The sequence below is a fragment of the Loxodonta africana genome, chromosome 1, assembly GCF_030014295.1.
Source record: "Loxodonta africana isolate mLoxAfr1 chromosome 1, mLoxAfr1.hap2, whole genome shotgun sequence".
In the NCBI taxonomy this organism is placed as follows: Eukaryota; Metazoa; Chordata; class Mammalia; order Proboscidea; family Elephantidae; genus Loxodonta; species Loxodonta africana.
In genome coordinates, this window is record NC_087342.1 from 16,413,080 (window position 1) to 16,426,010 (window position 12,931).

Below are 12,931 nucleotides of genomic sequence, written 5' to 3' on the forward strand. Positions count from 1 at the left end.
AAAAAGTTTCCCCATATTGTTGCAAAATTCTTTCTACTGAAATGCTTTGCTACAATAATAAAAAGCATACATTACATATAAAAGATACCAGTGTACTAAAAAGTGACAGAAGTGGACTAGCAAATCCTTCAAAGCACATTATATAAATGACTAGCATTTAAAAACATTTCTCCTATAAAATGTAGGTCATATACATTATAAATTGGCGGTTTTATTTCTAAAGCAGTGATGTGTGTTCAAATAGTCAGCTGTTCTGTACAGTAGCTACTCGATTCAAACTACATTAGGTTTGTCTTTCTTTGTATTGAAGTTGAATAAATTCATCTGATCAGTTGAGAAATCAAGCTTGAAAAATAAGTATCTAAAAATCAAAGTAGAAAGTTTAGAATTATTGAAATGTAGCTACGAAATATGAAGAGAACTACCTATTTCACAATGGAGCTGAAGTCACCTCAAACTTATGGACTTGAATTTAAAACAGAAACTAATATTAAAATCCAAAGCAAACCACAAGGTTAGGTAGCAGGACAGAAGCAGGAAAGGAAACGAAAACAAACAACACCCCCTTCCTTCAGTGTGATGGGCACTAAGTTTTGCGGTCTTCCTCCACCTTGCACAAGAGTGGTAAGGCCATTCAATGCTCAGTGAAAGTGAGTACAGATGAAGCCAGCTTTAGCCTGTCTCCCCTGCTGCTTCAATTATGCTGTGTAAACAGTGTTCTGTTCCAACAGGAGGAACAATGGAATTTGCTTATAAAAACTGATTAAAGATAATCGTTATTAAGTGAATAAGGATAATTGATAACTCTGAAATGTGTTTAGAACTTTCCTGATGCTACTTGAAAAGTTAGCACTGCTATGTATTATTGCTTACATACAGTACAACATCATATGCCTTCTAACGTAAAGCAGTACTGTGATTTGTACATATTTACAGATTCTTAAAAACAAGCTGTAAAAACATTACATACTTTCAGACAATACAAATTAGCACATTGGTACTCACTTTAAAACAAATGGAATGCATAACATTAATAAACATTGTAAAGGAAGACTCACGTAAAAGTCCTTGATTGTCAAGACACGTTTATATATAAACTCTAACTGTGCAGAATTAAAGATTTGATCATAGGTACATCCTTATCTGATGAACCATATTTACAGCATGGTCTTGCATAAAAAAATAAAATAATGTTTACAGGGTTTTACTTTTTTTATCCATTGGATTCAAGAAAGCAACAAACATAACAAAGAAATGTTTGTCTGCTTCAGTTTGTTTCCTACCAAAGTCTAAGTGAAAAAAGGAAACATAAGGTTTTTATTTGCAGATATAGCAAAAACTGGAAAATTATTTCCCTGAAATAAAGCAATTTGAAACTGAAAAAAGTTTAAATTAAATTGCAGACTCAAAATTGTTTTGACTATAATAGTGCTTCTTCAAGTAAATACACTGTGGGAAAAAAAAAAGGAGTTCTAGTTTAAAATCTTCTAAGAAATGTAGTACTAGAGTTATGCCTACTTTAAAAGTTTCCCGGCTTTTTTTTTTTTTTTTTTTTAACAGCCCTTTGAAAACCCAAATAAAAGGAAAGAAGTGGCAAAAGATCTAACCTAGCTGGCATTCTGCAAGTTTCTCTTACTTGTGGAAATGAAACCTACCCTGAGCACAAGGCCTCTTCTACCTCTCAAAAAGGTAAAATCAGTGTACTGACAATCCTCAGCTAGGGCTAAAAAGATTTCTACTCTATCAAGTAGAAAATTTGCATGCAGATCCACAAAATCTAAGAGCCACTCAAATATTCTGAACCAAATGAAGTGTGCATGCAGTAAGAAGTTAAAAAAAAGACAAAAAACTTTTAGAACATGTTCAAAAGATATTACCTCACCTAAGGTTACCTGTTTCCAATCTTCAAACATGAGACTAAGTCCTAAGTGAAAAAGCACACCTCACTTATACTGATCAAAAGTTTAAGGGTGAACTCTCACCTAAAGCACAATACTAATTAAAAAAAAAAAAAAAAAGTTTCAGGGTGTAAGAGCATGTAAAACAAGCTGGAAAAGGATATTTCATACCCTCAATGTTCCAATCTAAAGCCGCACACGAGGCTACTTATTTTCTCTATTAATGCCCAGATAGAAATTAAATAACATTCTGAACCAATGTGGGGAAACCCAAACTATTGAGATGTTTAGCATAGCAACGATAATAATACAAGGTCACTCTGGTAGGCATTGATAATTTCACAGTAAGAGTGAAGACTACACTTAAATGGTAAATGAATAATTTATGCTGCTAAATATCACTTATCTCAAAAACGCTCATCACCTGGTAGAAAAGTCTGCCATTGTGTAGATTTAATGAATTGTGTTGAAGACAGAAATGCAACACCTGAATTTTCCGCTTGCGTAACTACCATTTTCCAAGGCCTTCCTTCCTAAGCTTACCCTGGCTGCTCAGCAATAGGGTCGCATTCTCAAAACTGTGCTGGTGATGTGGAAACAAACAAAAAACTTTAGACTGCAACCAGAACTACATCAAGTTCTCAATGGAACAAAATTTTTGATCAGGCTGAAAAAAAATTCAACTCAGGAAATAAATGCCGGCTATCATCAAAAATACGATTAAAAAAAAAAAAAAAGCAAATGCCTATGTAGCGTGAGCACAGTTCCACGTCCGATCTCACCTGAGTGAAGCCTTCTTGCAATTATGTGATGTACAATCCAACACACCAACCTGAAGAGTCAATAACGGCAGAACTTAAATATTTACCTCAAGGAAGTCTAGTTCCTTCCAAAATTTGCCAGCAAAGAAAGCTGTCAAATGGGAAAACTAGTATTTCAAGCAAAGCTTAGTAACCAAAGTGTAGAGGAAATCACATTAAACATAATTAATATTCCCTATCATAAAAACACCGATATATTCAAAATAAGTGTGAGGGGTGTCAGGGTGAATATTTCTTTGCTCCCCTTTTTTATGGGAACAGTCTTGGGATATCATTAAATAAAAGAAAAAAAATAATTTAAATGGATAACATATTTTATGTTGAAACAAGGACTACAGATTTATAGGGCCAATATAAAGGCTAGAATGGAAATTAACAACAATAAAGTTTCACCTTCCAAAGGTATTAATTTTAGATTATCACTGGTGCTATATCAGTATGTGCATTGTGATAAAGATGGTGGAAATTTAAATAAGAAAACCAAAAGCTGGAACAAATAAAAGAGGATAACAGAATTAGTATAACTAATGTTATTTTCCAAAAATCCAAACTGTCTAATATGCAACTCAAACCATCATTCTTCAGAAAAGTGTATATATATAGGTATATATATATATATATAAAATCACTATTTATTGTACCATGCTGTATTTAATTTTAAGACAAAGTATTTAAAAAAAAAAAAAACATTCGTGGTATAAGGATAAAGTCTGCAGTTTATTTAGATTTTGAAATGCAACAAAAAGTTTTCGATCACTCATCTAGCTGAAAAAGAAATTGTTGTTACTAGAATTAGTAAACACTTTTGGTTTGTAAAATTGTAATGAGCAATGTTCATTAAAAAAGTAACTCAAGATAAAATAAGCAATTAAAATGCCCATTTCTTTAGTTTCTCTGGATACTGTTTAATTATCCAATCTATTAAGATTCTAGAAAGAGAAGGATTAAAGTGGTTTTACAGCTCCAAAGACAACCCAATTTCCTTTTATTGCCAAAAATTAAAATTGTCACTTATGAGATGATTATGACACAATCATATCAAACCTAAAAATCTAATTTTTTTTTTAACTTTGAGAAATCAAAAATACCAGATAGATTCTAAGTGCTCTATGTTGACTGAAGTGTTTATGTAAAGGAAAATACAATTAAGCTTTAAAACGTGGAATATACATTTTGTGTAAGCATTATGTTCTTGGGAATGTAATCTACAGAATTTTTTTTTTTTTTTTTTTTTTACTAAAACTTCAAAACCTTGATACCTGCACATGAAAAAATCATAAAAAATATCTAGGTACAACTGTACAAACAAACTGACACCGATATGCACACTTCCACAGAGAAGTGAATGCTTCAACAGTTGGGTATTTTGGTAAAAGTTTTGCAAGTATGCATATTTTAAAAGTAATTAGGCTTTTAAATAGTGGAGTCTTCGACTATCAGGTTTTATTACTTTTTTTTCTTCAAAAAAAAAAAAAAAAACACATGTCAATATAATGCAAAATGAAAATCAAGGGTATATGGCATACCATTCTTTTTAAAAGGTGGTGTCTTTTTCCCCCTAGAGGACGCGCTAATTTATTTAAGCCATCATCTCTTGACATTTAAACTCTGAAGTTCACTCTGGCTGTAAAGTATACTGGGATTCCCTGCTGAAGTGCAATGACTACGCTGAAAGACTCAGAAACAGTATCAGAGTAAATCTCACACAATCACTAATCTCCGAAGAATGTACAATGAAATCAGCTAGGAAACAATTGTGCGGAAGTCTTTTTTTTTTTTTTTTTCCTTTTTAACTTGGTGTAGGTAGAATAGCAAGTTTCTGATCTAGAACAAGTAATGCATTGCTTCTATAAAGGTGACAACATGTAAGGCAGTTCAAAGAATGCTGACTAACCAAACAAAATGCAGTTATTGGATTATCTTGCTATTCATATCAGCTTAACTTGTTATAATGCATTGCTCTTGAATCTGTACAGCACTCCATCTTACACAGAGTAACCCCACTCTTGATTAATCTGTTCTAAAGTGCCAGTATTATTTACATTTTTGTTTTGTTTTGTTTTTTAGCCAAAAGTCTGGCCAGTCGTGGCATCCGGTGAAGATGTCATCCCAGCTCTGTTATCATTTACATTCACCAAGGGAAACTCTGGAAATTCAGCACTTGTCCCTGGTCCCCGAAGGTTCACCTGTCCGTTGGCAGTGCTAAACTGAGTAGCTATCCCAGCTCTTGATCCGTGATACGGAGCACGGAAGGGCTGTTCGAAAGAGCTCATTTGGTAAGCTTGGTGGACAGGCTGAGCCTCGGCTTTCTTCTGAGAAGTCACTTGATCCAAAAAGTCCTGTGTTGCTGTGGCAGAAGCATGGTTTGTCTCATCACCTGAAAAGGGAAATGAGTGCTGTGAATCACCAACTATTAGTCCAAAGTGGGACTTATCTGGAGTCGTTCTTAGTGGAGAATTCATTCCTGATCGAAAGCTATTGATGGGCATGGCGGCATAGACTTGCTTGTCTATGGAAGAGAATGCTGGCTGATTTGGAAGGGTCTGGTTATCAGTCACAAAGTTAAGGCTCGGGCTATTCAAATAGGCATCGTTTTGGCTAGTTCTGTCCAAAGCCTGCTGCAGAAACTTGGAGTATTCCTGCAACATGTTGGCTTTATCCGACGAGGATGCTTGGGAGCTTGATCCCACATTCTCTGACTGGGTGACCTCAGGTACTTCCGAAGAATTGATTGATATGCTAGACGTCACCTCAGTGTCAGCCACACTGAATGATATCTCATGCTGCCCATTAGCTTTATGGGAGTAATGATCCAACAGAGTCTGCAGTACCTCGTCAGGGATAACATTTTTGTCATGGTTACTCTTAATCTCCACATTCAGGGCCTGGGAGTCCAATATGGACGCGGTAGTGCTTTCATCAATGACGCTTGCCACAGCTGCTTGTGTTACGGAAGGCTGAGAAGCTATGGTGCCCACATTCAGCGCGTACTCCCTGCTGTTGTTACTCGCTGCCTGAAGGTACCGCTTCTTTTTCAGAAACTGCATGGCGTCATCGTAATTCGTACTGCTATGCACAGGTTTACTGGGCCCCTCTTGTAAATTATCAACTTGATCAATGTCGGCGTTGCCTTCTGAGTCCAGTAAACCTTGTTTATCCACAAGTTCGAAAGCATACTTTGAAACTTTGCTCTCTTCGTATGTGGATAAAGGTGAAATTGTTTGATTTTGCTCCAGTGGCTGTTTCAGACTTCTCTTACTATTAATTTTTTTGAGGACCAACTTAGGTGGGTGTATTTCTCCGGATGCATCTTCTAAATGCGAGCCCCCAACCGAAGAATGCGGCATTTCAACGGCGTATTCCGCTACCATATACTCATCCTTCACTTTAGTGCTTGGAGAATAAAGAGGCAAGTAATCATTTTTGTCTTTCTTCAGGTCAGATTTGTCCATACCACTTTCCTTGTCCATCCCAGATGACTTTTTCTCAGTTTTCTGCCTTTTCTTTTTTGGCAGTGAGTTATCTTTTGGTGACGTAGAAAAGCCAGAATCTTCCTCAGAGGTCAGAAGGCCACCTTTAATGGCACACCTGTTTAGTTTCTTGTCATGATTTTCATGGCACATACGTTTATGTTTCAATACACGATCTGTTCTGGAAAAATACTGTCAAATTCAGAGGGCAGTAGTGGGTTTGTTTTTTGTTTGTTTTGGTCAACCAGGAAAAGAAAAGGAAAAAAAGAAATAAATTAATATGATGATATATATATAAGTATAATAACATGCAATTCCAAACTAGCTTGCTGAGTCAATTTGATTTGTATACAAATCTGATTAATGATGGTCGTGAGGTTTTCAAATAGTTCTAGCAGTAGATAACATTTTCTAATTGAACTTACTAGAATCATTTTATAATTTAGTTCTAGACAAAGAATTTCAAGTCATCTCTTACCTGTAAACAGTATTCACACTGGTAAGGTTTTTCTCCACTATGGGTTCTCTTATGCCTTTCCATATGATATTTTTGTATGAATCTCATACCACACTCATCACAGCGAAATGGTTTTTCACCTAGTACATGGTACAGAAAGTTTAAAACAAAAACAAATATTGTCAAATGATGAATTGTTTTCCCATAAGAATTTCTAACATAAATGGCTTTTGCAAGCTGTCATAATTGATTTGCTCTTTTTAAATGAGAAAAGAGCAAGTCTCCCTTATACTAAATAAAAAAATATATATATACTAAATATATTCTCTAATTTGGAATGTCAAGTGGGTTTTGCTTTATAAAAATGAAAAGAATTGGAATATGCCAATGGAAAGAAAAAACTGAAAGCAGGCATACTCAATTTCCTTGTCTGTCTACATGTATATAACATACTCTTTTCACAGAGAACAGTAGTACCAGGAATTTATGGCAATATGAACATTGTTTTAGTAGACATTGTTATATTAAATAATCTTTAATATTTCAGAAAATACTTTGAAAAAAGAAAATTTTACCCATACATAGGCCAACACAATTTTTGGGTATACCTTTCTAACTCAATTTCTTTTAAAAAACATTTATGGTTAAGTGAAATCTGACTCTCAGGAAAATATTCTTTAGGATCTCATTTATTAAAATGTTATAAATAGAGCTTAAATTAGAGATTAAATTTCAAAAGTAAGGTTGGTTTATATAGATTCTTTTTTTCTCAGCTCAAACCAACATTTATCATGCCCTTTTGGGAATGAATTAAACTGAGTACTGTTAATTGGATACTTCCCTACCCCCAATTTTTTTCAATCCCATTATGACTTCTTTAGCTGTAAGGAACCATTATTACGGAGATCTGAAACAGTTTTTACTGATAAAACCACAGTCTAAGTAAATAGATGGATGTGACAATAAGCTATCTTGACTAATAATTATTTGGGAAACTATCTTTCTATATTCTTTCATACATTCCATAAAATTTTACTGAATATTTCTCCTCTACACATAGCCCTGCTGTAAGAGGTTAAAAGCATGAGACATACTACTTGTCTTCAAGGAGTTTACAATGTAGCTGGGAAAACAAGATAACACGCATAATAAAAAGACAACAAAACAAGGTCCAGCTCTGGTTTACCTTTACGGCTTTACAGTCCACTATATTTCCCTTCTTAACCCTTTCTTCTAGCCAAACCAAAGCACCTACCCAGCTGTCTTCCTGGCTCTCTGCCTTGGTTCCTGCTTTCTTCAGTCAGGAATGCCTACCTTTCTGAGTTCAGACCTTATACTTCCTTCAAGACTCAACCATCTCCTCTTTGCCCTATTGCCCCAGGGAAAAGGTATCTTCATCTTCTTTTAAATTTCCATAGAACTTCATCTGTACCTTCCCAACTCCATAATTATTTGTACATTTCTATTCTTCTACTAGATTACAGATCTGTAGGTCAGAATCTGCCTAATTTATCTTTACAAAGCTCATAGAGCCTTGCATAATTTTTAAGTCCCAAGTAAATGGCATAATAATGATTACTGAGTGTAAGTGGGAAAAAATATTACTGTGAGCTGGTATGATTTAGAAAAGCTTCTGTGAAGAGTCGGAAGAATCTAGGCTGGGTAGCACTTGGAGATATTGTGTGCATGTCATTAAAGTCAGGTAAAGAAATAATTTTGGGGGAAAAACAGAGCAACTAAGGGCTCAGATATCATAAGGTGTCCAGGAGAATTGGAGCCTAAAAAGAGAATTTAATTTAGCAACAAGTATATTATTTGAAAATTTCAAGAATGCAACGTCAGTAATTGCTTGTGAGTTATCAAATTTTAGAGCCGAAGAGACTTTTCAGTGGCTTTCAAATTGTGCTCTTGGGGATTCCATAAAGGCTCCCAAAAGCTACTGCTGCACGCGGCAAAAAGCTCTAAGCTTGCCACCTGTAACTCAGTACAGGATAGCTCCACTTTTGCAAGTAAGCTTTCTTTTGAACTAAGAGTTCAGAGGCTAGAGAGGTATCTTAACAAAACTAATCTAGACCACTGTCCTCTTTCTACAGAAAAGAAGATTTAAAGTCCAGAAAAGTTAAAAGGCTTAGCAAAGGAATCTGGGAAGAACTTGGTATCTTTTGGTTTCTAACCCAACGCTCCTTCTACTATAACACACTGCCTCAAGGAGGCAAGTAAATGGGAAATGAAACAATGGAAGCTGGTAGAGAGGACCATGTAATAAAGAAGTTTGGGAATGAAAGAAATGAGAAAAAGGAGCTGAAGGGGATTGTCAGGAGGCAAACGATTCAAGAGTAGTACTGTTAAAGATGGGAAACTGGAATTGTTTGACAGGAGAAAGGAAGGTACAAGTGAAGATGAGAAACTGAAAATGAATACCGAACTGAAATTAAACATTATGGTGAATAATCAAAAGAACAAGATCCCTGTGGAACCAGGATGAGAAAGGAAGGTGAGTACAAGTAATATCTTGGGAAAAAAAGAATAGTTGCAGATGTTGAAATGGAGAGTGTAGATGACAGGCTTCGTTAAAATCACTTATCAAAAATGAGAAAAAATGGATAAAATTAGGGAATTGATTAAAATTCAATTAGTTCTGCAGGGTTAGAAGACTTAATATTGTTAAGATGGCAATACATCCCAAACTGATCTGCAGATTCAACACAGAAATTGACGAGTCCATCCTAAAATTCATATGGAAATAAACACAAGAATAGCCAAATCAATCTCAAAAAAGAAGATCAAAGTTGGAGGACTCACAGTTCTCAATTTCAAAACTTACTTCAAAGCTACAGTGATCAAGATGTGATAATGGCATAAGAATAGACATATAAATCAAGCAATAGGATTCGAAGTCCAGAAATACACCCGTACATTTATTTTCTACAAGGGTGTAGAGGGACAGCGAAGGCAGCACAACAATTGCGAGGAGGGCACAGGACCGGGCAGTGTTTCGTTCTGATGTAAACAAGGTCACTGAGTCGGAACGGACACGACAGCAAAAGGGCACCAGTTTTCTCAACGCCATTCACTGAAGGAAAGTTTACCTTTTCTTGGTCCTATTTCTTAACCATGATCATAAACTAATAAGTTCCACGGGTCTATGTCTAGAACTTCTATTCTGTTCCACTGCTCTGACTATTTGTAAGCCAGAATCAAAATGCTCTAAGTATTATGGCTTTATGATTTATCATTTGGTACAGCTAATCTCCCTCATTGTTCTCTTTTACTTTCATCTTCCTGGTTTATTGCATTTGTCCACTTTTCATATAAACTTCAGAATTAGCGTGTCTAGTATTGGGGGAAGGAGCCCTGCTGGTGCCATTGTTAAAATGCTCGGCTGCTAAACAGAAAGGTCAGCAGGTTTGAATCTACCAGCTACTCCAAGGGAGAAATGTGTGGCAATCTCCTCTCATAAAGATAACAAACAGCCTTGGAAACCCTATGGGGGCAGTTCTACTCTGTCCAATAGGGTCGGTATGAGTCAGAATCAACTTGATGGCAATAGGTAGGGGAGGTGGGGTTGTCGTAAATGCTTATGCAACTTACAGAATATTGATCTTTAATGGTGATGAGTCTTCTCATGAAGAAAAGGCTATGTCTTCCCATTAGATTAAGTTTTCTTTCGTATCCTCCGTAGCGTGTTTTTAAAAACAGACTATTTTATAGAGCAGTTTTAGGTTTATAAAAAATTGTGCAGAAAGCAGAGTTCCCATATATTCCCTCTTCCAGTAGTGTTTTACTGATTTCCTCATATGAGATTTTCCACATTTCTTGTTAAATTAATTTCTATTAATCTTTTTTTTTTCTGGGGATATTATTTTTAAAAGCATTTATTTTCTTCCATTATAGCTTCTACCTTGAATATGTGTATATATATGTATAAACAGTATTGCTTTCTGCTACCTTAATGAATTCCCTTGTCTGTGGTAATTTTTTCAGTTAACTCTTGGATTTTCCAAGTTTACAATCATATTGGCTACAAAAAATGATTGCTATACCTATAATTTTTCTTGCTACTATTTTTAAGCACTATATTAACAGGCAGAAAACCTGGTGGCATAGTGGTTAAGAGCTATGGCTGCTAACCAAAAGGCTGGCAGTCCGAATCCACCAGGTGCTCCTTGGAAACTCTATGTGGCAGTTCTACTCTGTCCTATAGAGTCACTAGGAGTTGGAATCGACTCGATGGCAACAGGTTTTTTTTTGTTTTTTTTGTCATATTAAAAAGCAATGATGACAATGGGTTCTATATCTCTGGTACTTTGGTGTATTTCTTATTCTTAAATAGAATGAAAATAAGATGACTGATATATATTTCTCAAAGAAAAACACCTAAATGAAATTTCTTCTGGAGAAAACTGTTTTATTGATTTTCTCTTGGATGACCAGAGCCCCTTTACTGGAAAAGGAAGACAATTTATATAGCGCTCAAGCGATTTTATGATGGACAGGAAAAGCTTATTTGAAAAACACCAAAGAGTTTGTAATACAATGTTTTGACATTCAGAAAAGCAGTAATAAGGTGAGGAAAAAACAATCCCAAAGTTTTCCACTAATGGTAATTTTCCAATACCCAAAGGCTCTGGAGTTTCTGACAGTAATACTTATCCATTAAGACCAAAAATCTTCCCCATTCTTTCTGGTACCTTTGACATTACATACATTCAACTGTTTATGAATAAGAACTCTTATTATAATATATGGGTAACTACTAAACACCCCTCCATGCACCGCCCCCCCCCTAAAAAAAAACCCAAACCCATTGGTGTCAAGTTGATTCTGACTCACAGCGACCCTACAGGACAGAGTAGAACTGCCCCATAGGGTTTCTAAGGAGTGCCTGGTGGATTTGAACTGCCAATCTTTTGGTTAGCAGCCACTACGCCACCAGGGTTTCCTGGGTAACTACTAGGGTAAATGATATACAAGGAAGTTATAAAGACCACTGTGGCTTAACATATTAAACTGGTTTTGACAGTGTCAACTAACTCCTCTCTTCTTCAAATCATTCAAATCTTGCTTCTTATCACCCCATCAAAATGGTTCCTGATATTCACAAATCACCTTCATGTCACCAAATACAACTTAAACTTTTCAGTTATCACATTAGACCTCTCAGCGGAATTCAACTCAAGTGATACCGTTCTTCTCGGCTTCTATGACATTATGTTTCCTTCAACTTCTCTGACTTTTCCTTCTTAATGCTCTTTCTAGCTCATCTTCCTCCCTCCAACCATAAAATGTTTTTTCAAGGCTTTGTCCTAAGCTTCCTCATTTCCCATTCTATAGTCTTTACTTTGGCCAGAAGGGAAAAATCGAGTCTTTACTTTGGCCAGAAGAGAAAACTCATCTATTACCATAGCCTTATTTACTCTCAAATCTACGCTCCAGATCCACACATTCAAACTGCCCACTCAACATATCCACTTTCATGACACAAGGGGGACCTCAAGTGCATCACATTCCGATCTAAACTTGTAAACTTCAACCTCATGCTTAGTCCTTCACCAGATGCCCTACTTCCATGCATGGTACTACCATCAACCCAGTTGTGCAAATCAGAGACCCACACATCTCTCTTCTTTACCCTCATTACCCTTGTTACCCTCTCCGTTATCCACCAATTAACAGGCCCTAATTTTTTTTTTTTTTTTTACTAATTAGATATCTACTAAAAATCTGTCAAATTGGTCCACTTCTCTCTATTTCCCACTGCCGACACCCAAGTTCAAGACACCATCATCCTCTGGCCTGAAGTATTATAATACCCTACTAACTAGTAGCCTCTCTAGGATTCACTCTCATCTTCCAGTTCCACACTACAGGCAGATTTTGTTAATATTAGTAAATGTGCTCATGCTTAAAGTCTGCTGATGGCTTCTACTGTTGGTAAAATCAGATAAAACCTGGATCCTCTATCATCTGGACCCTGTCCTTCTCTCATGTCTGAACGTTGTTGACAATTTTCCTCTTTGCTTTCTAAGTTCTGGCTGAAGTAGCCTTCCTTCAATCTCTAGAATTTATCACTTTTTCTCACTTCAAGGTTCATTTTCATCTAAAATTCCTCCCCCAAACCACCCCTAAACCAATTGTTTGTTATGATAGTGTATGTAAAGCACTTTATACTCAAGAAATGGTAGCTACTGTTCCTGTTAACCAGAATATAAGTGGAAATTATCAATAATAAAGAGTGTTCATAAAACCAAGGCTAAAAAATGCTTATCATGATACCTAAGGCAA

At 35.8% G+C, this 12,931-nt stretch overlaps 1 protein-coding gene across 8 annotated transcripts in view; it reads right to left on the reverse strand.

Moving 5' to 3' along the window:
* Window positions 1–3,932: 3,932 nt before the first annotated feature.
* The window catches only part of ZNF148 (zinc finger protein 148), a 151,564-nt gene continuing 142,565 nt past the window's right edge, over window positions 3,933–12,931 (reverse strand). For all 8 annotated transcript variants that reach the window (XM_023551695.2, XM_064292933.1, XM_023551694.2 and 5 more), the window contains 2 exons: window positions 6,668–6,786; window positions 3,933–6,381 (listed from right to left, as the gene is read on the reverse strand). In XM_023551695.2, coding sequence (XP_023407463.1) covers window positions 4,783–6,381; window positions 6,668–6,786 — 1,718 coding nt within the window. In that variant the 3' untranslated portion in view covers window positions 3,933–4,782. The remainder of the gene's footprint in view (window positions 6,382–6,667; window positions 6,787–12,931) is intronic.